Below are 17,857 nucleotides of genomic sequence, written 5' to 3'. Positions count from 1 at the left end.
GATAATAACAAAAAAACCTAGCCATAATTGGACTTCATTATTTTTACATAAATCTCAAAAAATCAAAACCATTTTTATAAAAAGTCAAAAAAATTCTGACAAGACTTATAATTTTATCTTAAAATCATAAACAAATGTTTCAATCTCTTTTCATTCCAATAACTTATTCAACAAATTTACAACTCTAAAAAGAGAGAATAATAATGCTACTTTCATATAATTGTTGAAAGTGGAAGTAAAATGAGACAATAGCTTTGGCTAATTTCACTCTCCCATCTCATTTACTATTGTTTTATTATCCATGTTTTTTTTTTTTCCCTTTTGCTATTTGAATTTGAATTAAAAATTTTAAAATATGACATTCTTGCATAATCTAGAAGAAAATAAATTCAATCAACTAACATAATCATGTAAATTAATTCAAAGTAAATTCAATTTTATAAAAATTGACTCAAAAAATAAAAGAATGTCAAATTTTATAAAATTAAATTATATAATTATGTTAGTTGATTGAATTTATTTTCTTTTAAACTATGCAAGAATATTATATTTCAAAATTTTATATAAAAATAAAAATAACTTAATAGTAAAACAGGTATAGGGATATCATTGATATAGTTGTTGAGAGTTGAGGTATAAAACGCAGGTCAAGACAAACATGTGTTGGTAGGTGCTTGTGAATGTGCCCCCGTGGATGACACACGCTTCTCTGATGACATCAAATCTGGCCTAGAAATCACAATACAAAATACCATATTCTCTCCCTTTCAGCCTTGTAATAGAAGCCAAGATGACTGTGTTCCTTCGTGGATGCCACACGCTCTACCTTCTCTAATAAATCATCCTCATCTTAATATAATCAATATTGAACGGTGAAATTACCAACTTCTTCTAAAAACAAACAATCATATAGAAAAATAGATGTATGCGAATTGTGACTGAATTTCTAAAGAAAGTTTCATCACAAAATAAGTTAAAAATTAAAAAAATATATATATCTAAAACATTTCTTTTGATAGGTAAAAATGAAAAAAAAAATAAAGAATATTTATATTAATAATTCACATGATGTTTAAAAAAATTAATTCCTTAAGAAGTTCTTAAATTTTGGAGATATTAGTATTATTATTAAACGAATTTTACTGCTTATATGTTAACTTATAAACCCACTAAAAAATATTTGTGTATCGAATCGTTTGGATTTAGAGATGAGTTGAAGTGTATTGAGATGATTTGTAAAAAGTAGAATAAAAATTAAATTATTTATTATATTTTATATAAAAATTTAAAAAAATTATAATGATGAGATGAATTGAGATGAGTTTTGAATATAAACGAGACTTAAAAATTATTTTTATTTTAAAAGTAATGAATACAATTTTCAATTGTACAAATTTCGTATATTTTTATTTTAAAAAAAATATTTTTTTTATATAAATATCATATTTATTTATTTTTTTAAAAAATAAATAGAACTTAAACATCTTAAAATTATAAACGTGATTTCTCTTATTTTAAATTCTTTTTCTTTTAATTTTAAGTTTATCGTGTCACGTGGGACAGTCTCAGAGGGCACGACCGGGGTCCAATTCAACAAAGTGGCAGCTTCTCGACACGCGCACTCTCGTGCCTTGTTCTTCCCTGCCACACTGTTTCAGAAGTTTTCTCCCTCTCTCTCTCTCTCTCTCTTCCTCTGTCTGTATCCAAAAGCCCTAAATTTCCTTCTAAATTCTGCGATTTCTCTCTCCTAATCTCTCTGAAGTTCTTCTATTTTTCTTTTCTCTTTCTTTGGAGTCTAAAAGCTTGGTTAGGGACCGTTTGCTTGTAGAATACGAGAATTGTTTGCGGTTCAGTGGTCGCCTTGTTGCTGGGCTTTTTGATCTGGAGCTATAGGTGTAAACGGTGAGGATTATCTCTTTTGGCCTTTTGTTTGATCAACGCTTATTTTACCTACTTCCTTTTTTTTCTTAACTTGATGGCTTGGTTTGTGATTTCATTTTTTGGTTTCTATCAATGCCCAGTTTGTTGCTAAGAAATTGTGCGAGAAAGTGATAATCTTTTTAGGTCTTTTCGTTCATCAAGAATATCTAGGATTCGAATTAACCCAAGTCTTGGACATCCATTTGATTAACTAAACCAAGCAATAAAAAGTTCGTTTGTTTTTTCCTTTTTTTTCAGAACAACATGGGAAATCAGATAGAATCTGATCAAATTGAGGAACACCAAACCAACGTTTTGAAAATAAACGAGTATTCATTCCCGGACTATTGTTTGATACGGCTACTGTAGAATAGCGAGTTCGTGTTGGGTGTGGCAAAAGAAAAAAAAAAAAAAAAACTAATTGATTGTCTCCTTTTCTATTTTTTTTCCCGGTTTTTTTTATCCACGTTAATAAGACGATAGAGTTTGAATTTTTACTATCTGTTATTTTAGGGGATCTCTATTGGAGTTTAATCAATTGAGATGAGCATGGATTCAGAGGTTCACAGTCCAATGGTTGACGAGGTTAATGTCGTGGAGGAGGAGTCTATGAACAGGTCATTGCTTATAGACGACCCTTATTTGTTTGTTGAATGGTTGAGTATCATTTTAACTATCTAGTTCATGTATTGCTCGATTTTCTGTAGTATTAACTAGTGCATCTGAAACACGAAGTTACCATTTAAAAGAATGCTTTACAAGAGGCTAAGTACAGTCAATACTGTTGATTACAATGCGATTTAAGTACAAAATGCATAGCTTCCCAATTGGATAAAGAGTTTAGAAGAGTGATGCTATGGGACAGGCATGCCTTACAAATGACCACACATGAATTTACTATAGTAAAAGCAATAGAACTTGACTTTGTGGTGCTCCCATAAAGCCCCTGCTCCTCAGAATGAAAGCTATGAAATAAAGATTTTAGCTCTTACACTGGTTCTTGAATCTATGATGTCTCCCTCCATCCCATTCTAATGGGTCGAGAAGGTGCCATTTACGCTAGAGTCCTTGAACAATTAGTAGGTGACATTAACAATTTTGATAAATGATTGGGTTATCTTTTTATCTTCAAATACTGCAGGGAAATCCTCAAGGCATGTTTTAGATGAGAGGTTTGTAGCTTGTGTTAAGCAAAATGGAACTCTAAAGAAGCTTTAATAGAAAAGAGTAGATAGTGAAGAAGTAGTTTACCGTGAATACATCTATATGATTGGTGTCAAGGAAGTAAGAATAAAATTACAGTGCAAATCATGTTTAGATGTGTGGAATTCTTTTTAGACTGGGGTTTATTTGATGTTACGTTGGCCTAGATTTCTTTTTGGATTACTTCAAACTTTTTGTATTCAACTTTTCATGTCAAGCCATGATTCATATTGTAGCTCAGTTTTGTTTCTTTACGAAATCTAGGGAAGCCCTTTTTCCTTTTTCTTTTTTTTTTTTTTTTTTTTTTTTTTTTTTTTTTTTTCCATATCATTGTTACCACCCTTCAGTCCTTGTCTCTTTCTTTTTATGTATTTGCCAGTTTCTATTTTGCATTTTATTTCTTCCACGACCCTTCAATTTATGGGTACCTTGATAGTTTTGTTGATGAAGCCCACCTGAGCTACACTTGGCTGCATTCTTATACATAATCGGGCATATAATTTTTGGCGCATTCCTACATGCATCAATCATAATGGTTTGCAGTTTTTGATAACCCTGATGTGACTTACCGGTGCTAAATGCTTAGCAATTTGTTTCTTGAGACTTGTAGGTTATGGTACATTTAAGCAGTTGCACGGGGATTTTTTATATGGGTGAAAATTTGGTAGGGAACCTTGTTTGGATTCCTTAAAGTTGTTTGTGGTGCAGGGCTTGTCCTCGAAAAAGGAACAAGGGTAAAGTTCCAAAAAGAATACAAAAGTCAGAGAGGGAGAAATTGAAGCGGGAGCATTTGAATGAGCTTTTTTTTGACCTGGCCAATGTTCTTGGTAATCTCTATTCCTTTAACGGCAATGTTGCTCTGCCACCTACTAATGTTTTAGATTCATAGAAGCCCACTGTCAAAATCTTATATTGATCAATCTTATAATCTTGTTACTTTTTTGGTTGACTTTATAAACAGTGGTCATTTTTTACATGCTGATGGATCATGGTGACGGATCATATCTAATGTTAAGAAATTCTCTTGCAGAACTGAGCCAGCAGAACAATGGAAAGGCGTCTATATTGTGTGAAGCTACACGACTATTAAAGGACTTGATAGGCCAGATTGAGTGCCTAAAGAAGGAGAATGCATCTCTCTTTTCCGAATCTCACTATGTAAGGCTCTTGATATTCTTTAATTGAGCTATGGTAAATAGTCTGATCTTATGTCTGTGGTTTTCCAGTTTAAACAATGGTAGCAGCATAATTTCTTCCATTCAAGTAGGCTTTAGAATTTTTATTTGTTTTTGCTTGTTACTTAATTAGAAAATGAAATAACAAGAAGCCTGTATTTGTTGAATTGCTTTCTTTGCCTATATTAAATTCAAGTTGTCTTGAGCAGATGACCAGTGAGAAGAATGAGCTGAGGGAGGAAAAATCTGCCCTAGAAAATCAGATTGAGAAACTGCAAAGCGAGCTAGAAGCCAGGGTTGCCCAGTCAAAACCTGACCTGAATGCACTGCCTCCTGATCAATATTCGCAACCCGAACTGACATCACATCTTCCGGCAGACTGTCTCAAACTGCATGCTGCAGAAGCCTCAATGCAGGGGTCACCTGCAGTCTTTGTCCTCCCAATCCATCCGGATCCCCAAGCTTATGCATTGTCTGATGTTTCCCAACTGACATCTAAGCCTAACTCAAATGTGAGTAAACCACATGCCAGATATCCCACTCCAGCGGATTTGTGGCCATCCGAACTTCTAGGGGAGCAGCCAACAGTAAGGAAAGGGTTTCAACTTAGTAGTAGCAACCCCAAGGCTGGTACTATAGGTGAAGGTGACACCGAGAACATTTAAACCTTCTCCTGCTCGCTAATATGAAGCTGTGAATTTCGTGACCTAATTTTTGCGGATGAAGATTTTCGTCAATCTTCTGATCCAAACACTTTCTACAATTCAGAGAGATAAGACACAATATGTGGATTACATGGTATTAAATGATGTTCATGGACAGTGTAGACCTTAACATCAAATATTGTGGAATCTACATATTGCATCTCACTCTTCAAATTGTAGAAAATGTTTGGGACAGAAGATTGTAGGAAATCCTAAGTTAATTGGTAATGCCCATTTGGAGGGTTATGTATCAATATAGACAAGGGTGATTAATGTAGGGTTCCTCGAGTGAATTGGCCGATGTTTGATCATTGATGTGTAGTGTAGGCAAGACAGGTGGTGGTTGGTTACCAATGCATAGAAATCAGAAACAACGTTATAGTTGGGTAGACTAACTTGATTAGTGAAAAGTCAAGTCTATTGATCCATTTTCAACCCTCAAGGCAAATGGAAATTCTTGCATTTTGCTCTTCTTTCACATTTGCCACACTTGTACAAGAAAAGAGAGGATTTGGCTTAGCATAGGACCGTTAATTTTTGAGAAATGCTACAAGGAAGTCTTATACTACACACATTCACCTAACTAACATGTGATTAGTTATATTATCGGATTTGGTTGTTTTCGGATATTTTTTTTACATAATTAATTATATTAGTTAAAAGTCGATGAGTTACATGATTCATATGATTGCAGTTGCATTTACACTGGATTTGAAAATTAATTGTATAAAAGATATTTATCGATTGTGAAATCTTCGAGGTTCCTTATCATTGCAACGGTTTTTAAGATGTCTTTTTTTTTTTTTTTTTTTTAAATGAAAACCCCTTAAATATGAACCAAATCATACAATAAAATCTTGGAAAAAGAACAAATGTATGAGTAAAGATGAATAAGTGATTGTTTTATGCAATTTCAATGAAGAAATTTGAGTGTAAAGGCATGGTTGAAAGAGAAATATGGAAATGAGATTTTGATTGTTTTGACATAAATTGTAACACATGAAAAATGGCTCTATAGGATTTGTTTGGGAAGTGAAATGATCTCATCCCATCTAAAAATTTTTTTCCTAAACATCACTTAAACAACATTTTTTAATTTTAAATATTCAATTTTTTCATCTAATCATCACAATTTTTTCAAAATTTTAAACAAAATAAAAAAATATTAATTTTTCAAGTTTTAAAACAAAAATAATATTAAAAAATATATTCTAACAATATTTTAACTTTATAATATTTTTATTCAATTTTTCTCTCTTTTTTCAAAATATAATAAAACATCATAACTTAAATTATTTCATTACTATTTACAAATTATTTAATATTCACAAAATCCTCTTATCATCTCACTTCCTAAACCATGTAAAACTTGGAGCATTTCCATCTGCTTCCTCATATGCGGTTCTTAGTTAAATTATAGGAAAAAAATAAGGATGTCAAATTTGGAGAGCAACTGTACATATTCTAAATTATTCTTTTGATTTCTTTTGATTCCAAATTTATATTTTAATAGAATATAAAGGGAAGTGAGAGAAAAATAATAAAGAAAGAATATAAAAATATTATTTTAATAAAATAAAAAAAATAGAGTGAGATGTAAAAAATTTTTTAAAGATAAATTAAAATTTAATATAAAATTTTAAGAAGAGTGGGGCTACTATGCCGTCCTATTCTTACCGCAGGGCGTACCGTCGAATAGTTTTTTTATATTTTTTTAATATATTTAAATATTTTTAAAAAATAAAAAATATATATTAATGTACTTAAAATTATTTTTTTAATTATTAAATAAAAAAAATTATTAACCAACTGTCAAATAAAGCAGTCAAAATAGAGAGCTAAAGTAATTTTATTCGAAATATGTTTTTTAATTAAATTATAAAAAAATTTATAGAAAAGCTGTGTGAATTCTCTTGTAGTTACCCATTCAGAGTAATTTCAGACAGACAGCTCATCATGAAATTATCAACCCCAGACTTTGTTGCAACAGTCGGAGGATTCCTTCTTACTTATACTTTTCATGCATTTGTCTCCTCTTATTTCCGACACCTCAGACACACTCTCTCTCTCTCTCTCTCCACTCTCTCTCTCTCCAGAACCTTAAAGTAGACTGAAGCAATCCCTCATTAGGCTGCTGTTGAGAGTGATTTGAGACCAGAAGTAAGGAAGAAGACAAAGATAACGCGTTGAGGAATCTGAGAGCGAAATGGGATCTAGGACTGCTGGTTTCTTCAAGGTTCTTCTCACGAATTTTGATATTCTTGCTTGGTATGTCTTCCTTCTTCGCTATTTTACCTACTTTACCAATTTACTTTGTTAACTCAAAATAGAAAGAGGGGGAAATAAATTATTAGGATAATGTGGTAGCTGTTGATTCTTTTTTTCTTCCCTAATTTATTCATTGGTTTCATTCGCAGGCCTGTGGTTAGCCTTGTTTATCCTCTGTAAGTGGGATTCTAGCTCTTTTTCTTTTCTCTTCTTTTCTTTTCTTTTCGTTTGTTCTCTCTCTCTCTCTCTCTTTCTCTCCCCTTTTTCTTTTTGTTTTGTTTTTTTGCACCTTTTTTTGGTTAGCTTAGATTTTCTGTGATGAGTAGCGTTAAATATTATAATAAATCTGTGTTGTTCGGGTTATTCGACAGATATGCCTCAATTAGGGCAATTGAGACTAAATCTCCTGTTGATGATCAGCAATGGCTTACTTATTGGGTTCTCTACTCCCTGATCACCCTATTCGAACTCACCTTTGCCAAAGTCCTTGAATGGTGAGACAGCAATATAATTAGCTTGCTTGTTTTCCTTTTGCCTTGTCCTTTATTGGTTGAGAGGTGGGAATTTCATCGAGTATGGCTTATGTTTAATTTGAGATTCAAGTGCTAGAATGGTTAGTTTGTCGTATCACTCTATATGCTTGGACTTTGCTTGGAATGTCTTCTGTCTTTCAATTACAATGAGTTTACGTTATGCTTGAATTGCCATTCAACCCGGTGAAATACTCGCAATTGCCCCTCTGCTGTTTTGTTATTTTGTAAAGAAATTGAAACTTAGAAAATCTATGCACCATATTTTCATTACTTGTGATAAAAAAGAAAAAATAAAATATGGGTGTTGAACTTGGAGCATCTGGCCCTTTTGGTATCTCAGTTGTAATTTGAGCTCAACCCTTTAAGCTGTCTGATTAATTACTGGAAAGATGTTCCCAAACCCTGTCATATTTGACCTTATGTTCAACTGCTTATCATATGATCACAAATTAAGTATTTGATGATGTGATAATGTGATAAGCATATGATTTAAGGTTAAATACAACAAAAATTGGAAAACTTTAATGATAGACGACGTTGCAATTAAAGCTCATAGCTTAGGGCTTAAATTTAAAACCTAGGGTGAACGTTGCTACTGACTTGCAAAATATTGTCTTTGTAACTTTTGGGCCTTGGCTTAGGGGCTAAAGAATGGGTCAAGGCTGCTGTGTGTATGTCCTAGCTTCAAGTCATACCAACGAGGACAAAAAAAGAAAAACAGTGCTGCTGTGTGATTTTTGTGCATAGAGCTCTGTTAGGGATTACTTAGCTTGTGCTGGAATTTTCTATATTTCTGTGGCAGGATTCCCATCTGGCCATATGGAAAGCTAATCTTGACCTGCTGGTTGGTCATCCCTTACTTCAGTGGTGCTGCATATGTTTACGAGCATTATGTGAGACCTCTCTTTGTCAATCCGCAGCATTCTATAAACATATGGTATGTCCCTAGGAAGAAGGATATCTTCAGTAAGCCAGATGACATTCTAACTGCTGCAGAGCAGTATATTGCTGATAATGGGACAGAAGCATTTCAGAATATGATTAACAAGGTATTTAGTGTATTATATTAGGAGAATGTTGTGTTTACTTATGCTTTTGAGAGTTTATTTGTAAATTAAGCCCCCCCCTCTGGGCGATATAGAAAGAGCATGGGAACTGCCCACTGATTGGATAGTTTACTAACATTACATTATCAGCAAGTAATAACTAATGTTTTTCTGGAGCTGCCTTATTTCATCTTTTATCTTGTTCTGCAGGCTGACAAGTCCAGGGCCAGGAGGAGTGAAGTCTACTCAACCTAGAAAGAGGACTATAGATATTGAGCCTTGTAGCTCTCAGCATGTTTTCCACAATCTAGTTCCTTATGAAGAAAAGGATGCACTGTTACTAGAGTTTTTCTTTTTGTGGTTAGCATTCGGTTTTTGAATTTCTTATTTGAAACGATCTGTAGTATTTGTAAAAAATGGCGAATGCTTCTACGTTACTATATGTAATTAGCAAAAGTATGCATCACTTTTCTTCCTTCACATGCATCAAAATCTATGGCTTCCATGTCGAATCCGTTGTTCTAGGTTTTTTAGCAGAGTATGAATTTGATGCACCATTTCAGTCTTTTGAGAGATGTTTTCCAGCTTATAATAGGCTGAGTTCGATTACAATTACATTTGGTTGACAGCAGTAAACCTGCCTGCAATACCATCCTAACTCACTCATTTAGATACTAAATCTTACATCTTTGTTAAATGAGCCTCTGTTTCCCTTACAGAACCATCATATTTTGTTCATGATGAGCTGTCAAATGAACTTTGTCTTGATATACATAAAGGATCAGTCGAGGAAGACAAAGGATCATAATTTCTTCATATAATCGTCTAGGTTACACTTTTCCCTGTTCTCTCTCTAAAATCTTTCAATCGATTAGGATTGCTTTAGCTTTTTGCCCAGCATAATGATTCTCATTTCTTTATGTTAGTTGTCAAATTCCAACTTTCTTTTATTGAGTGCTTATTCTCAGTTGTAATTTTGTTGTTGGAGATTGCCTTTTTTTTTTTTTTAATTTTTTTTTTTTTTTTATGATGATAAAGTGGATTATTGCCTTCAATAATGCATATACTCACATAGATGATGATAAGGTGGGATTCCTCACTTTAGTAAATACAAACACTGGCATGCACAAAAAAGTTTGGAAGGAGACAGCTAACTTGGCTGGAATTATTAGTACTTTTCGTACCTTCCATATTAATCATGAAAAAAAAACACACCAAAGACAAAATAGATATGGAAGCATGCCATATCAATCGGCATAAAACTAGTGACTTTGGTCAATCACTCTTGTTCATTTAACTCAAAATTTCAGGATGTTTTTCTAGGTGTTTCGGCCTTTTCAGCTCAATAACCATTTGATCCTATGAAAAAATTGTAATAGATAAGTTCATGGTATGTATATATTTGAGATATTTATATGGCGATGCCATGGTCTTATACCACAATACACAATACATATGATGTAAGGGTAATGATATGTAGAAGTTATTTTTCATCTGGCATAAAAGCATCCCTTGCTTTCAGGAAATTATGCAAGGCTTGCAACAATTAAGACATAAGTGGTTAATGGTCTCAAATATGGGTTGAATCCTGGATGGCACAATGTCAATGATTCTTGCAGAGAGGTCACATTCATTTCCAACATGAGTTACAGGCAAATTTATAAGAACATAAATTTGACAACTTTGCATAATAAAAGAAAAGCATAAATATAGAACTAGACAAAACCAGTGTCTCAAAAGAAAACCCAAAAACAACTGTGGAAAACCAAGACCAAAACCTCTAGAATTCCAGTCAACGCAAGACGATGTAATCTCCATTTATATCTTCTTAAGAAGTACCAAAATGATAAGCACGGAGAGATGTCGTTGATTATGTCGCACAATCTAGAAAACAAGAAAATACTTCTGTACTGTTACTATATGGTAGCCATTATCTATATCATTCATCAAATGGATAGACTTTACAATAGGTAACTAAATCAGAATTTAAAGGAATTTACTGTGGACAATCACAAGTATAGTCAGTGCAAAGGTAGTAAAATGCTGCTTGTGGCAAAACAAGTCTCAACAATACTGGATATGAAATCTTCGCCATAGATAAAAACTCCAAAAAAAGGGGAAAAAAAAAACAGAAAAAAAAAAACAGAAAAAGAAAAACATTATGCAATACAATGAGAAGTCAAAGGGCATGAACATAGTACTGGCAATTCTTATGAACTGTCTAGAATACCAGTATAGTGTGTTTGGATAGATGGATTTGAGAAGATAAAGATTTGGGTCTTTTGAAATCCAAATAATAGCTTTGGATTATATACTAAATTTGGATTTGGATTTGCACAAAAATCAAACCACCTTTTAAGCTTTATAAAATCTTGGATTTGAAATTATGGTTGACTTGAAATCCAAATCCAAGATTTTATATCCAAATTTTATGTAGCTATTGGTAAATTTTAGGTATTTTGGCTGATGATTCTAGATTAGTCATTTTCCCAATTTCTGCCATCTTTCTAGCTGAGAAAAGTAGACATAAAGAATAATCAATGTTTTTCATGAATGGTATTATTACTTAGTAGATGACGCAAAGTTAAAGATCACTAGCATCTCATGATAAAGTGAAGCAATGGGCTTGTCTTGCCAGAAGACCCAGAAAAGAGTCTTACTTTTTACAAGCAAGGGCCTCCTTTGTCAGTCGACAAACTTAGGCATCATTTTCTGCTTTAGTTTCAGCATTTGTAAACTGTGTGAGGTAATCCTCAGCTTGGGCAAGTGCAGATTCCTTTGCATCAGCAGCATACAATATCATTTTAATTGCGACAGACATCTGCCAAAATTGAAGTAAATGCATTAATTATCCACTAAACCATGTAATCACGTCTAATTATATTTGATCCAGGTCATACCAATAAAACACATAAACCTGTAAGTATATTATGTGACTGATCTTCATCTTTTTGGATAAAACCTAAGAGGTAAAGGAAGAATGAGGGCAGTTTAAATGCACTCATACACAAATACTCACATAGACATTCACATGGCGGAGACCTTTTTAATTCTTGTTGATACAAGAAGGTACTGCCAAGAAAATGAGAGAAACTCAGGGATTATTGACAGAGAAGGGTAAACTCCTGCCATAGTTATTATGCCCCCAAGCTCGACAGTTTTTTTATCGTCCCCCTAGGTCATGCAAAAAATAAACCAATCCTGTAGCTCCATCTCAAGCCCATGAAAGCATCATCACAATTAGCTCAAATCTATAGTTGGTTACAAAAGAAACTCCTAGCAAAGGATTCAAATCTCCAGGCCAAAAACAAACCTACATTAGGATAATCTCTCTTTGGAACATTTTCATGGTGGACCTAGATTCCTTCATAATCCTTAGATGTGCTGGGAGTCAAATGAGGAAGAAGGCATTGTAGGTAAATCATATAAATAGAACAAGATGTACCTAGCGCTAGCAAAAGAAATATTCTAAATGGAAAACTTCCAACAAGTATTGAATCCATGAGTACAATAATCTAAAAAAACTTACTGGGAGATTCTCTAGTTCAGGACTCTGACAGAGAACCTCTATATCCCTTAATTTTGCAAAGTAAAAGTCTCTTTCTTTTTCCAAAAGATCAACTGAGAGCTTAAGACCAGCAATCTGTATGACAAAAGCATATAACAACAAACCACGTAAGAAATCAACTTTTAGAAGCTCTGCCAGCCAGACCACAATATATATTTTTTTTTCCAATTTCTGGGTAGTGGTAAAAAAAAAAAAAGCAATAAGAGAAATGGTAAGCAGTTGATAGTATCCAACTCCATCCAACTGCAGAAGGCAAACTGTTTCATTATATCAATCATAAATCCTGTGTGTGCATGCGTGCATGTGTGTGTGCGCGCGCGCGCGTATGTGTGTGAGAGAGAGAGAGCATGCATCACAGAGATAGAACCATGCCTAGAGCAAACGTAGCAACGGGTCCAGAGAAATTTTGAAGTCAAAACAATAAACTGGAGGAAGAGAGAGAGAGAGATCATGCATCACGGATAGAACCATGGCTAAAACAAACGGGGTGCTCGGTCCAGAGAAATTTCAAAGAGTCAAAACAAAAAAACTAGTGTATCTTTGTGCTATCTAAAGTCATGGACTGCCAGTATTTTGAGTTTAAACCGAAAAAAGTTGTAATGTGAACATAATGGCATTCATTACCTCCTCAGACAAAGCCTGAACCTCCCTGGAAGAATTTGCTCGACCTGCTGCTGCATGTTTCTTTCCTTGCCTGAAGCCTACACCAACAAGCAAAAACAACAAAGGGAAGGATGAAAAGCTTAAAATGTCAAATATCAGGCACAAGCACAGAGTGCATATTGTTTGTTTGCAGAGAGGATGAAAAACTTAATCTCACCCAAGGCCTTATCGAGATCAATTGTGTCATCAGAACCAGGATTGTCCATATTGCTTGTTTGCAGTGATTTTGGATGCTTCTGAGAACCCTTAGGATTCCTCTCCTTCACACCCTTACCCCTTCGCTCAACAGGGTTATAATTCCTACAAGAACACAATGTGTGTCGAAGTTCACGGAAAAATAAAATAGGAATTATGATAACATTGATGCAACATTTAAAGTTGTTAGAAACAGAGAAGGGATTATGACACTGAAAAGAAAGTAGCATACTCGTTCATAATGCCACCATTTACAGAATCACAATATCGTTTCAGCCATTGTAAGAACTCCAAGTTGTCCAAAGGTCTTCCTTTAACTAGCCTGTTGACTTCAATATGCTGTCATACAGAAAAAACTAGCATTCAAAGAAAATAGAACTTCCCGGCTTGAGCAACAACATTTGCTAATCCTACTTCCCACCTAGTTATAAGTTATTAGTGAGAACATAATTGAGCCTTGCACTCCACCTTTTTTTGTGGTTATCTTATACAACTAATGATTAGTGGAGTAATCTATTTTATTTTTTGAACAATACTCAAGAAGATTTCTTTCTGCCTTCTCTTCATTAGCTTGAATATACGCACAAGTCCCTACATCCGTACAATCTCATTCATATAAACATAGAAGGTTTCATCTTAGAAATCCTACTTCTTTACATTTCTAGAAATTGGAACTTAAAAACGATTCGATTGTACCGTGGTTGTAGACCAGTTGATAATGAGAATTTACTCTAAAAGTACATATTTATTTGTCATTTTGTGTCAACTTCAAGAAAGGAAAATCCTAGAAACAAACTCATATGGTTGTGGAAGGAAATTCTAAAATTGAAGGAACAATAAGCCCAACATTCAGGCCAAGAGGCTACCACCAATGTGAAAGATTGTCTTGTGGATTACCATTGATATTGGTTATTCTATGACCCTTAATTCCAGAATACTTATCAAGTTCCTTTCTCATTTATCCAGTAGAACTAGGCTTCTATTAAGCCCAAACCAACCTGATCCTGAACTTCAGACAGGAATTGCATTCCAACTTTATCCAAATAAAAAGGTCGGGTAGAAATGGGGACATTCTAAATTCACCTAGAAATGTAGTTTATCCTAATGGTTGATCCAACCTTAGGATAAACAACTCAAAGGAATGTAGTAATAAAAGCATAACACCTTAAGATAATGGGGTAAAACAAAAGAACCGGCAAAATGCATGCATGAAAAACATTGCGACATAGTTATACCAGTCGGATGAAATCACCTTATCAATTTTCAACTTGTTGAATACTTCCTGCAGAACCTTATAATTTTGGATCATATCATATTCTGTCTTCGCGTCAAAATTCACCTAGAAATAGCAAATGTCATCCAGTTAAGCCTAATCAAAAAGTAAAATTACTAACTCAAAGATGATTTGCAGAGAAAAATATTTTTAAAAAAAATAAAAAATAGGAGAGGCAGTTTGTCACCTTGTGCATTGGAACAACTCCAGGATAGGTTGCATCAAGCATCTGACATTGCACAGCACCAGATGCGGCCTAGCCACAAGGATTTCACAGTTGAAAAGAAAATTCGTTAACTATTTCATCAGAGAAGTTTAAGATGAAAGAGCATGATGTAACTTGCAATAGTACAGCACACATCGAACGAAAACTGCCAACAGAGCTACCAAACTAGCCTTTTTTATTCAAACAGAAGCATAAAAGCTAAAATGAGATTGGTAGCTTAAACACTAGCACATAACATGTGCCATGAAAAGGCTCATGTCCAATCCTAACTCAGTCAATAGCTATGGATGTGGTTCCTATAAAACATCATCATACTCAATCAGCATGGCTATCAGCCATTATAACTCTAATGTATTTAGCAAGACCCAGTGATGTGGATTAAGTAGCCAGTGCATGGAGAAGCTAGAAAGTGGCAAGAAGAATTTGAGGAAGAAAAGCGCAGAAGTAAAAAGGGCCCCAGAAGAGAGTTAGCTCAACCTTCGCTTGATATTTGGCCGAGTGAGGAGCAGCACAAAGGCTTGAGTGAAACACAGAACCAAGAGTTCACTTGACACTCACTCAAAATTCAATCAAGGGAGAATTAGACAGAGTCAAATGCCCTACTCTCCATTTATATTTTTCTAGATTTACGAATTTTAGTAGATTTTGACTTCAATTAATGACTTGGGTTTTGCTTTGAATGAAATATTCATTGTTTTCCTGGGCTTATTCAATTTCAGACCTCTTTTTTAGAGTGTTTTCATTCTTTTCTGTGATTTTAGAGTGATTGCTTTAAAATTACAGAAGAGTTGATTCATCTTTGTGAAGTATATTATGTGTTTACTCATTTCAGTGTGTTTGTAGCATAAGATTTAGTCTGTACGCTGCATCACCTGGCCAGTAAAACTTTATGTCAACACCTTACAGGCCTTCCTAAAAAATATGTTTTAGCATATCAACGAGGCTTATATGGTGTAATTTGCCGATATTATAATCAATCTCTTATGAAGTGCCATTTGGTTTCCTAACTCCATTTAGAAATGGCAGTCTACCTTTCTAAATCTGGGTCACAAATGTTCCAACTACGCATTTGGCATGACAATAACATGCAGATTAACTTTTGGGTCAAGGTTGCAGGATTGTAGCCAAGTAGTATGAACCCTATGAAGAAACTAGCAAGTAGGCAACCATGCTTTTCTTAGTCTATGGTTTGATTAAAAGCTTAGCCTTCTTTGCCTCTATGACTTTATCTATTACTCTATTCCTCTTTTCCGCTATGGTTTGCAATAAAGTCTCCTCATTTTTCCTCAATAACTAAGAATCCTATTGTTGGTAGAAAAGTTTCCTTCATTTTTCTATATACGATTACCTTGTCGCCTTAAGTTATTTAAGGACTAATGCGGAGGTTTAACCATTGATTGTATATATATGTACATACATATGTACAGTCAGTCAATAAGCATAAGCACTAATTTTTATACCGAGTCAATCCAGCTTGTCACACAATAAAAAGAAACCATGACAGCTGATTAGCAAGAAAATAATGAAATTCATCTTTGAAACTCGTTAAGAAGATAAAACAGTGCAACATGTTTAGGGGTGCCATAGATAGCTTTTCATCTACAATTAAAGCATTTTTGTATCCTTTCAATGGCCCCTAGTGCACATTTCATGAAGACTAAGCATAAAAAGGAGAAATGCATTAAGAAAAAATCTAAACAGTTGAATTATGCAAAAATGCATGTCATAGAAAACCAACATTTTTCAATCCGATATTTATAATAACAAAAGATTGGTAATATGCATTGCTTTACAAAGTTATGATGGTAGTACATGCAAAATTTAATAGTAGTGATTCTTTATGCAATGCTCAGAACTATCAACAAGCCTAGCAACTTGATCTCGAATTCGGTATTTTTTGAATTTATAGACTTTTTTATGAATTATATGGCCCTTTCAGATCAGACTCATCTATACCATAGGCAGCTCAATGAAAGGGGAACAACACATCTAGGGAACGTAAATTGAATTTTAATGTAAATTATCACTCATTGCATACCAAAACTTTTTCCAAAGAATCACTTTTCCCCTGTTTTAACACATGCACACCCCAATGTTGCTCTCACTGTAGAATTAACAAAACCTAATTACGCAATGGGCAACTTATAATCCATTTAACGATATATGAAAAAAAAAAAAACAAATAGGCAGGTTGTTGTATGCACACAATTCAAAGGTACAGAGTATGGCATCTTAATCATTACTTAACATAGGTATAGAAGTATACCAACTATTTGCTAAACACATTTTCTACGTCATTTGGGGCAAAAAACGAAAAATAAATAAAGAAAAAACCACATTAGAAAAACGAAATTCAAGGCAATATTATGTATGTAGACAACAAGGAACTCATAATTGAACCACATATATATTTCCAGAACTCGAGCTGGGTTATCAAAATGCATCCAAACAACAACAAAGATTGCACCAAATTCAATACGTACAACTTCCACGAGTTCTAACGTCAAAAGATTTTTTTTTTTTCTGTTCTCTTGCATTTCATCATTCAAAGAAACCCAAATTCAAGAATGGTAATATCCTGAAAATTGCTTATTCAAAGAAATATATGTCAAAATTCCCACTCAGTGCCCAAGAAATGGGAATAACGAACGAACAAATGGGAATAGTGTACCTCTTCAATGCGAGAGAGATCGAGCTGAAGCCTGTTATTAATCCAATTCAGTATCTCATTCCTCCCAACAAAGTACCCGCTGTCCATCATTCCAATATTCGTGGCCATTGAAAATGCTCACGACAAAATTTATACACACAATAATGGAGGCGGAGACAGAGACAGGAAGATGGAGATGGAGATGGGAAAATGATAAATGGAGTGTATGTTATGAAGGAGGGAGGACAAAGGGAGCAATAAAAGCGTAATCTTTGGAGGAGGAATTGATTGGTGAGGGATTGAAGAGAAAGAAACCGAAAGGGCATATATATATATATAAAAGGACTGCCTGGCTTGCCGGCACTAACCAGTAGTTTTCTTCCTCTCGTTCTTTACTGTTGATCAAGAAACAAATTATGGTGCGAGGAATTGT

General features: G+C 34.0%; 3 protein-coding genes across 5 annotated transcripts; 2 read left to right on the top strand and 1 right to left on the bottom strand.

The window, feature by feature from the left end:
• Positions 1–1,606: 1,606 nt before the first annotated feature.
• Positions 1,607–5,690, top strand: LOC121235010 (transcription factor bHLH47). The gene is made up of 5 exons (XM_041131195.1): positions 1,607–1,902; positions 2,434–2,537; positions 3,832–3,950; positions 4,154–4,281; positions 4,508–5,690. Exons 2-5 carry the CDS (start codon positions 2,464–2,466, stop codon positions 4,961–4,963), a joined length of 777 nt encoding a protein of 258 aa, XP_040987129.1. The 5' UTR covers positions 1,607–1,902; positions 2,434–2,463; the 3' UTR covers positions 4,964–5,690.
• Positions 5,691–6,951: 1,261 nt separating this feature from the next.
• LOC121235012 (HVA22-like protein a) lies at positions 6,952–9,315 on the top strand. Its single transcript, XM_041131196.1, has 5 exons — positions 6,952–7,270; positions 7,420–7,446; positions 7,642–7,764; positions 8,606–8,852; positions 9,060–9,315. Exons 1-5 carry the CDS (start codon positions 7,209–7,211, stop codon positions 9,102–9,104), a joined length of 504 nt encoding a protein of 167 aa, XP_040987130.1. The 5' UTR covers positions 6,952–7,208; the 3' UTR covers positions 9,105–9,315.
• Positions 9,316–10,263: 948 nt separating this feature from the next.
• Positions 10,264–17,857, bottom strand: LOC121235009 (microtubule-associated protein RP/EB family member 1B). 3 transcript variants are annotated; one of them, XM_041131193.1, is made up of 9 exons: positions 17,446–17,855; positions 14,736–14,804; positions 14,528–14,614; positions 13,508–13,614; positions 13,238–13,380; positions 13,042–13,118; positions 12,379–12,492; positions 11,509–11,670; positions 10,264–10,391 (listed from the first exon to the last, which is right to left on the bottom strand). In XM_041131193.1, exons 1-8 carry the CDS (start codon positions 17,551–17,553, stop codon positions 11,548–11,550), a joined length of 828 nt encoding a protein of 275 aa, XP_040987127.1. In that variant the 5' UTR covers positions 17,554–17,855; the 3' UTR covers positions 10,264–10,391; positions 11,509–11,547. The 3 variants fall into 3 exon arrangements, with proteins under 3 accessions (XP_040987127.1, XP_040987126.1, XP_040987128.1); XM_041131192.1 differs by lacking the exon at positions 10,264–10,391 and adding an exon at positions 10,457–10,733 and having other exon boundaries at positions 11,510–11,670; positions 17,446–17,854; XM_041131194.1 differs by lacking the exon at positions 10,264–10,391 and adding an exon at positions 11,750–11,811 and having other exon boundaries at positions 11,384–11,670; positions 17,446–17,857.

This window comes from Juglans microcarpa x Juglans regia, chromosome 6D (assembly GCF_004785595.1).
Source record: "Juglans microcarpa x Juglans regia isolate MS1-56 chromosome 6D, Jm3101_v1.0, whole genome shotgun sequence".
Lineage (NCBI taxonomy): Eukaryota > Viridiplantae > Streptophyta > Magnoliopsida > Fagales > Juglandaceae > Juglans > Juglans microcarpa x Juglans regia.
The sequence above is the reverse complement of the archived record's forward strand: the minus strand, read 5'-3'. Positions and strand labels throughout refer to the sequence as shown.

Excerpts from the sequence above, each read along its gene's own strand:
- LOC121235009 (XM_041131193.1), bottom strand. The coding sequence starts at position 17,553 with ATGGCCACGAATATTGGAATGATGGACAGCGGGTACTTTGTTGGGAGG. Across the intron at positions 12,493-13,041 it reads TTCAGGCTTTGTCTGAGGAG|ATTGCTGGTCTTAAGCTCTC; the intron begins GTAATGAATGCC and ends TTTGTCATACAG. Across the intron at positions 11,671-12,378 it reads CTGAACTAGAGAATCTCCCA|ATGTCTGTCGCAATTAAAAT; the intron begins GTAAGTTTTTTT and ends CAATTTTGGCAG.
- LOC121235010 (XM_041131195.1), top strand. The coding sequence starts at position 2,464 with ATGAGCATGGATTCAGAGGTTCACAGTCCAATGGTTGACGAGGTTAAT. Across the intron at positions 3,951-4,153 it reads TGACCTGGCCAATGTTCTTG|AACTGAGCCAGCAGAACAAT; the intron begins GTAATCTCTATT and ends ATTCTCTTGCAG. Across the intron at positions 4,282-4,507 it reads TCTTTTCCGAATCTCACTAT|ATGACCAGTGAGAAGAATGA; the intron begins GTAAGGCTCTTG and ends TGTCTTGAGCAG.
- LOC121235012 (XM_041131196.1), top strand. The coding sequence starts at position 7,209 with ATGGGATCTAGGACTGCTGGTTTCTTCAAGGTTCTTCTCACGAATTTT. Across the intron at positions 7,271-7,419 it reads AATTTTGATATTCTTGCTTG|GCCTGTGGTTAGCCTTGTTT; the intron begins GTATGTCTTCCT and ends TTTCATTCGCAG. Across the intron at positions 7,765-8,605 it reads TTTGCCAAAGTCCTTGAATG|GATTCCCATCTGGCCATATG; the intron begins GTGAGACAGCAA and ends TTTCTGTGGCAG.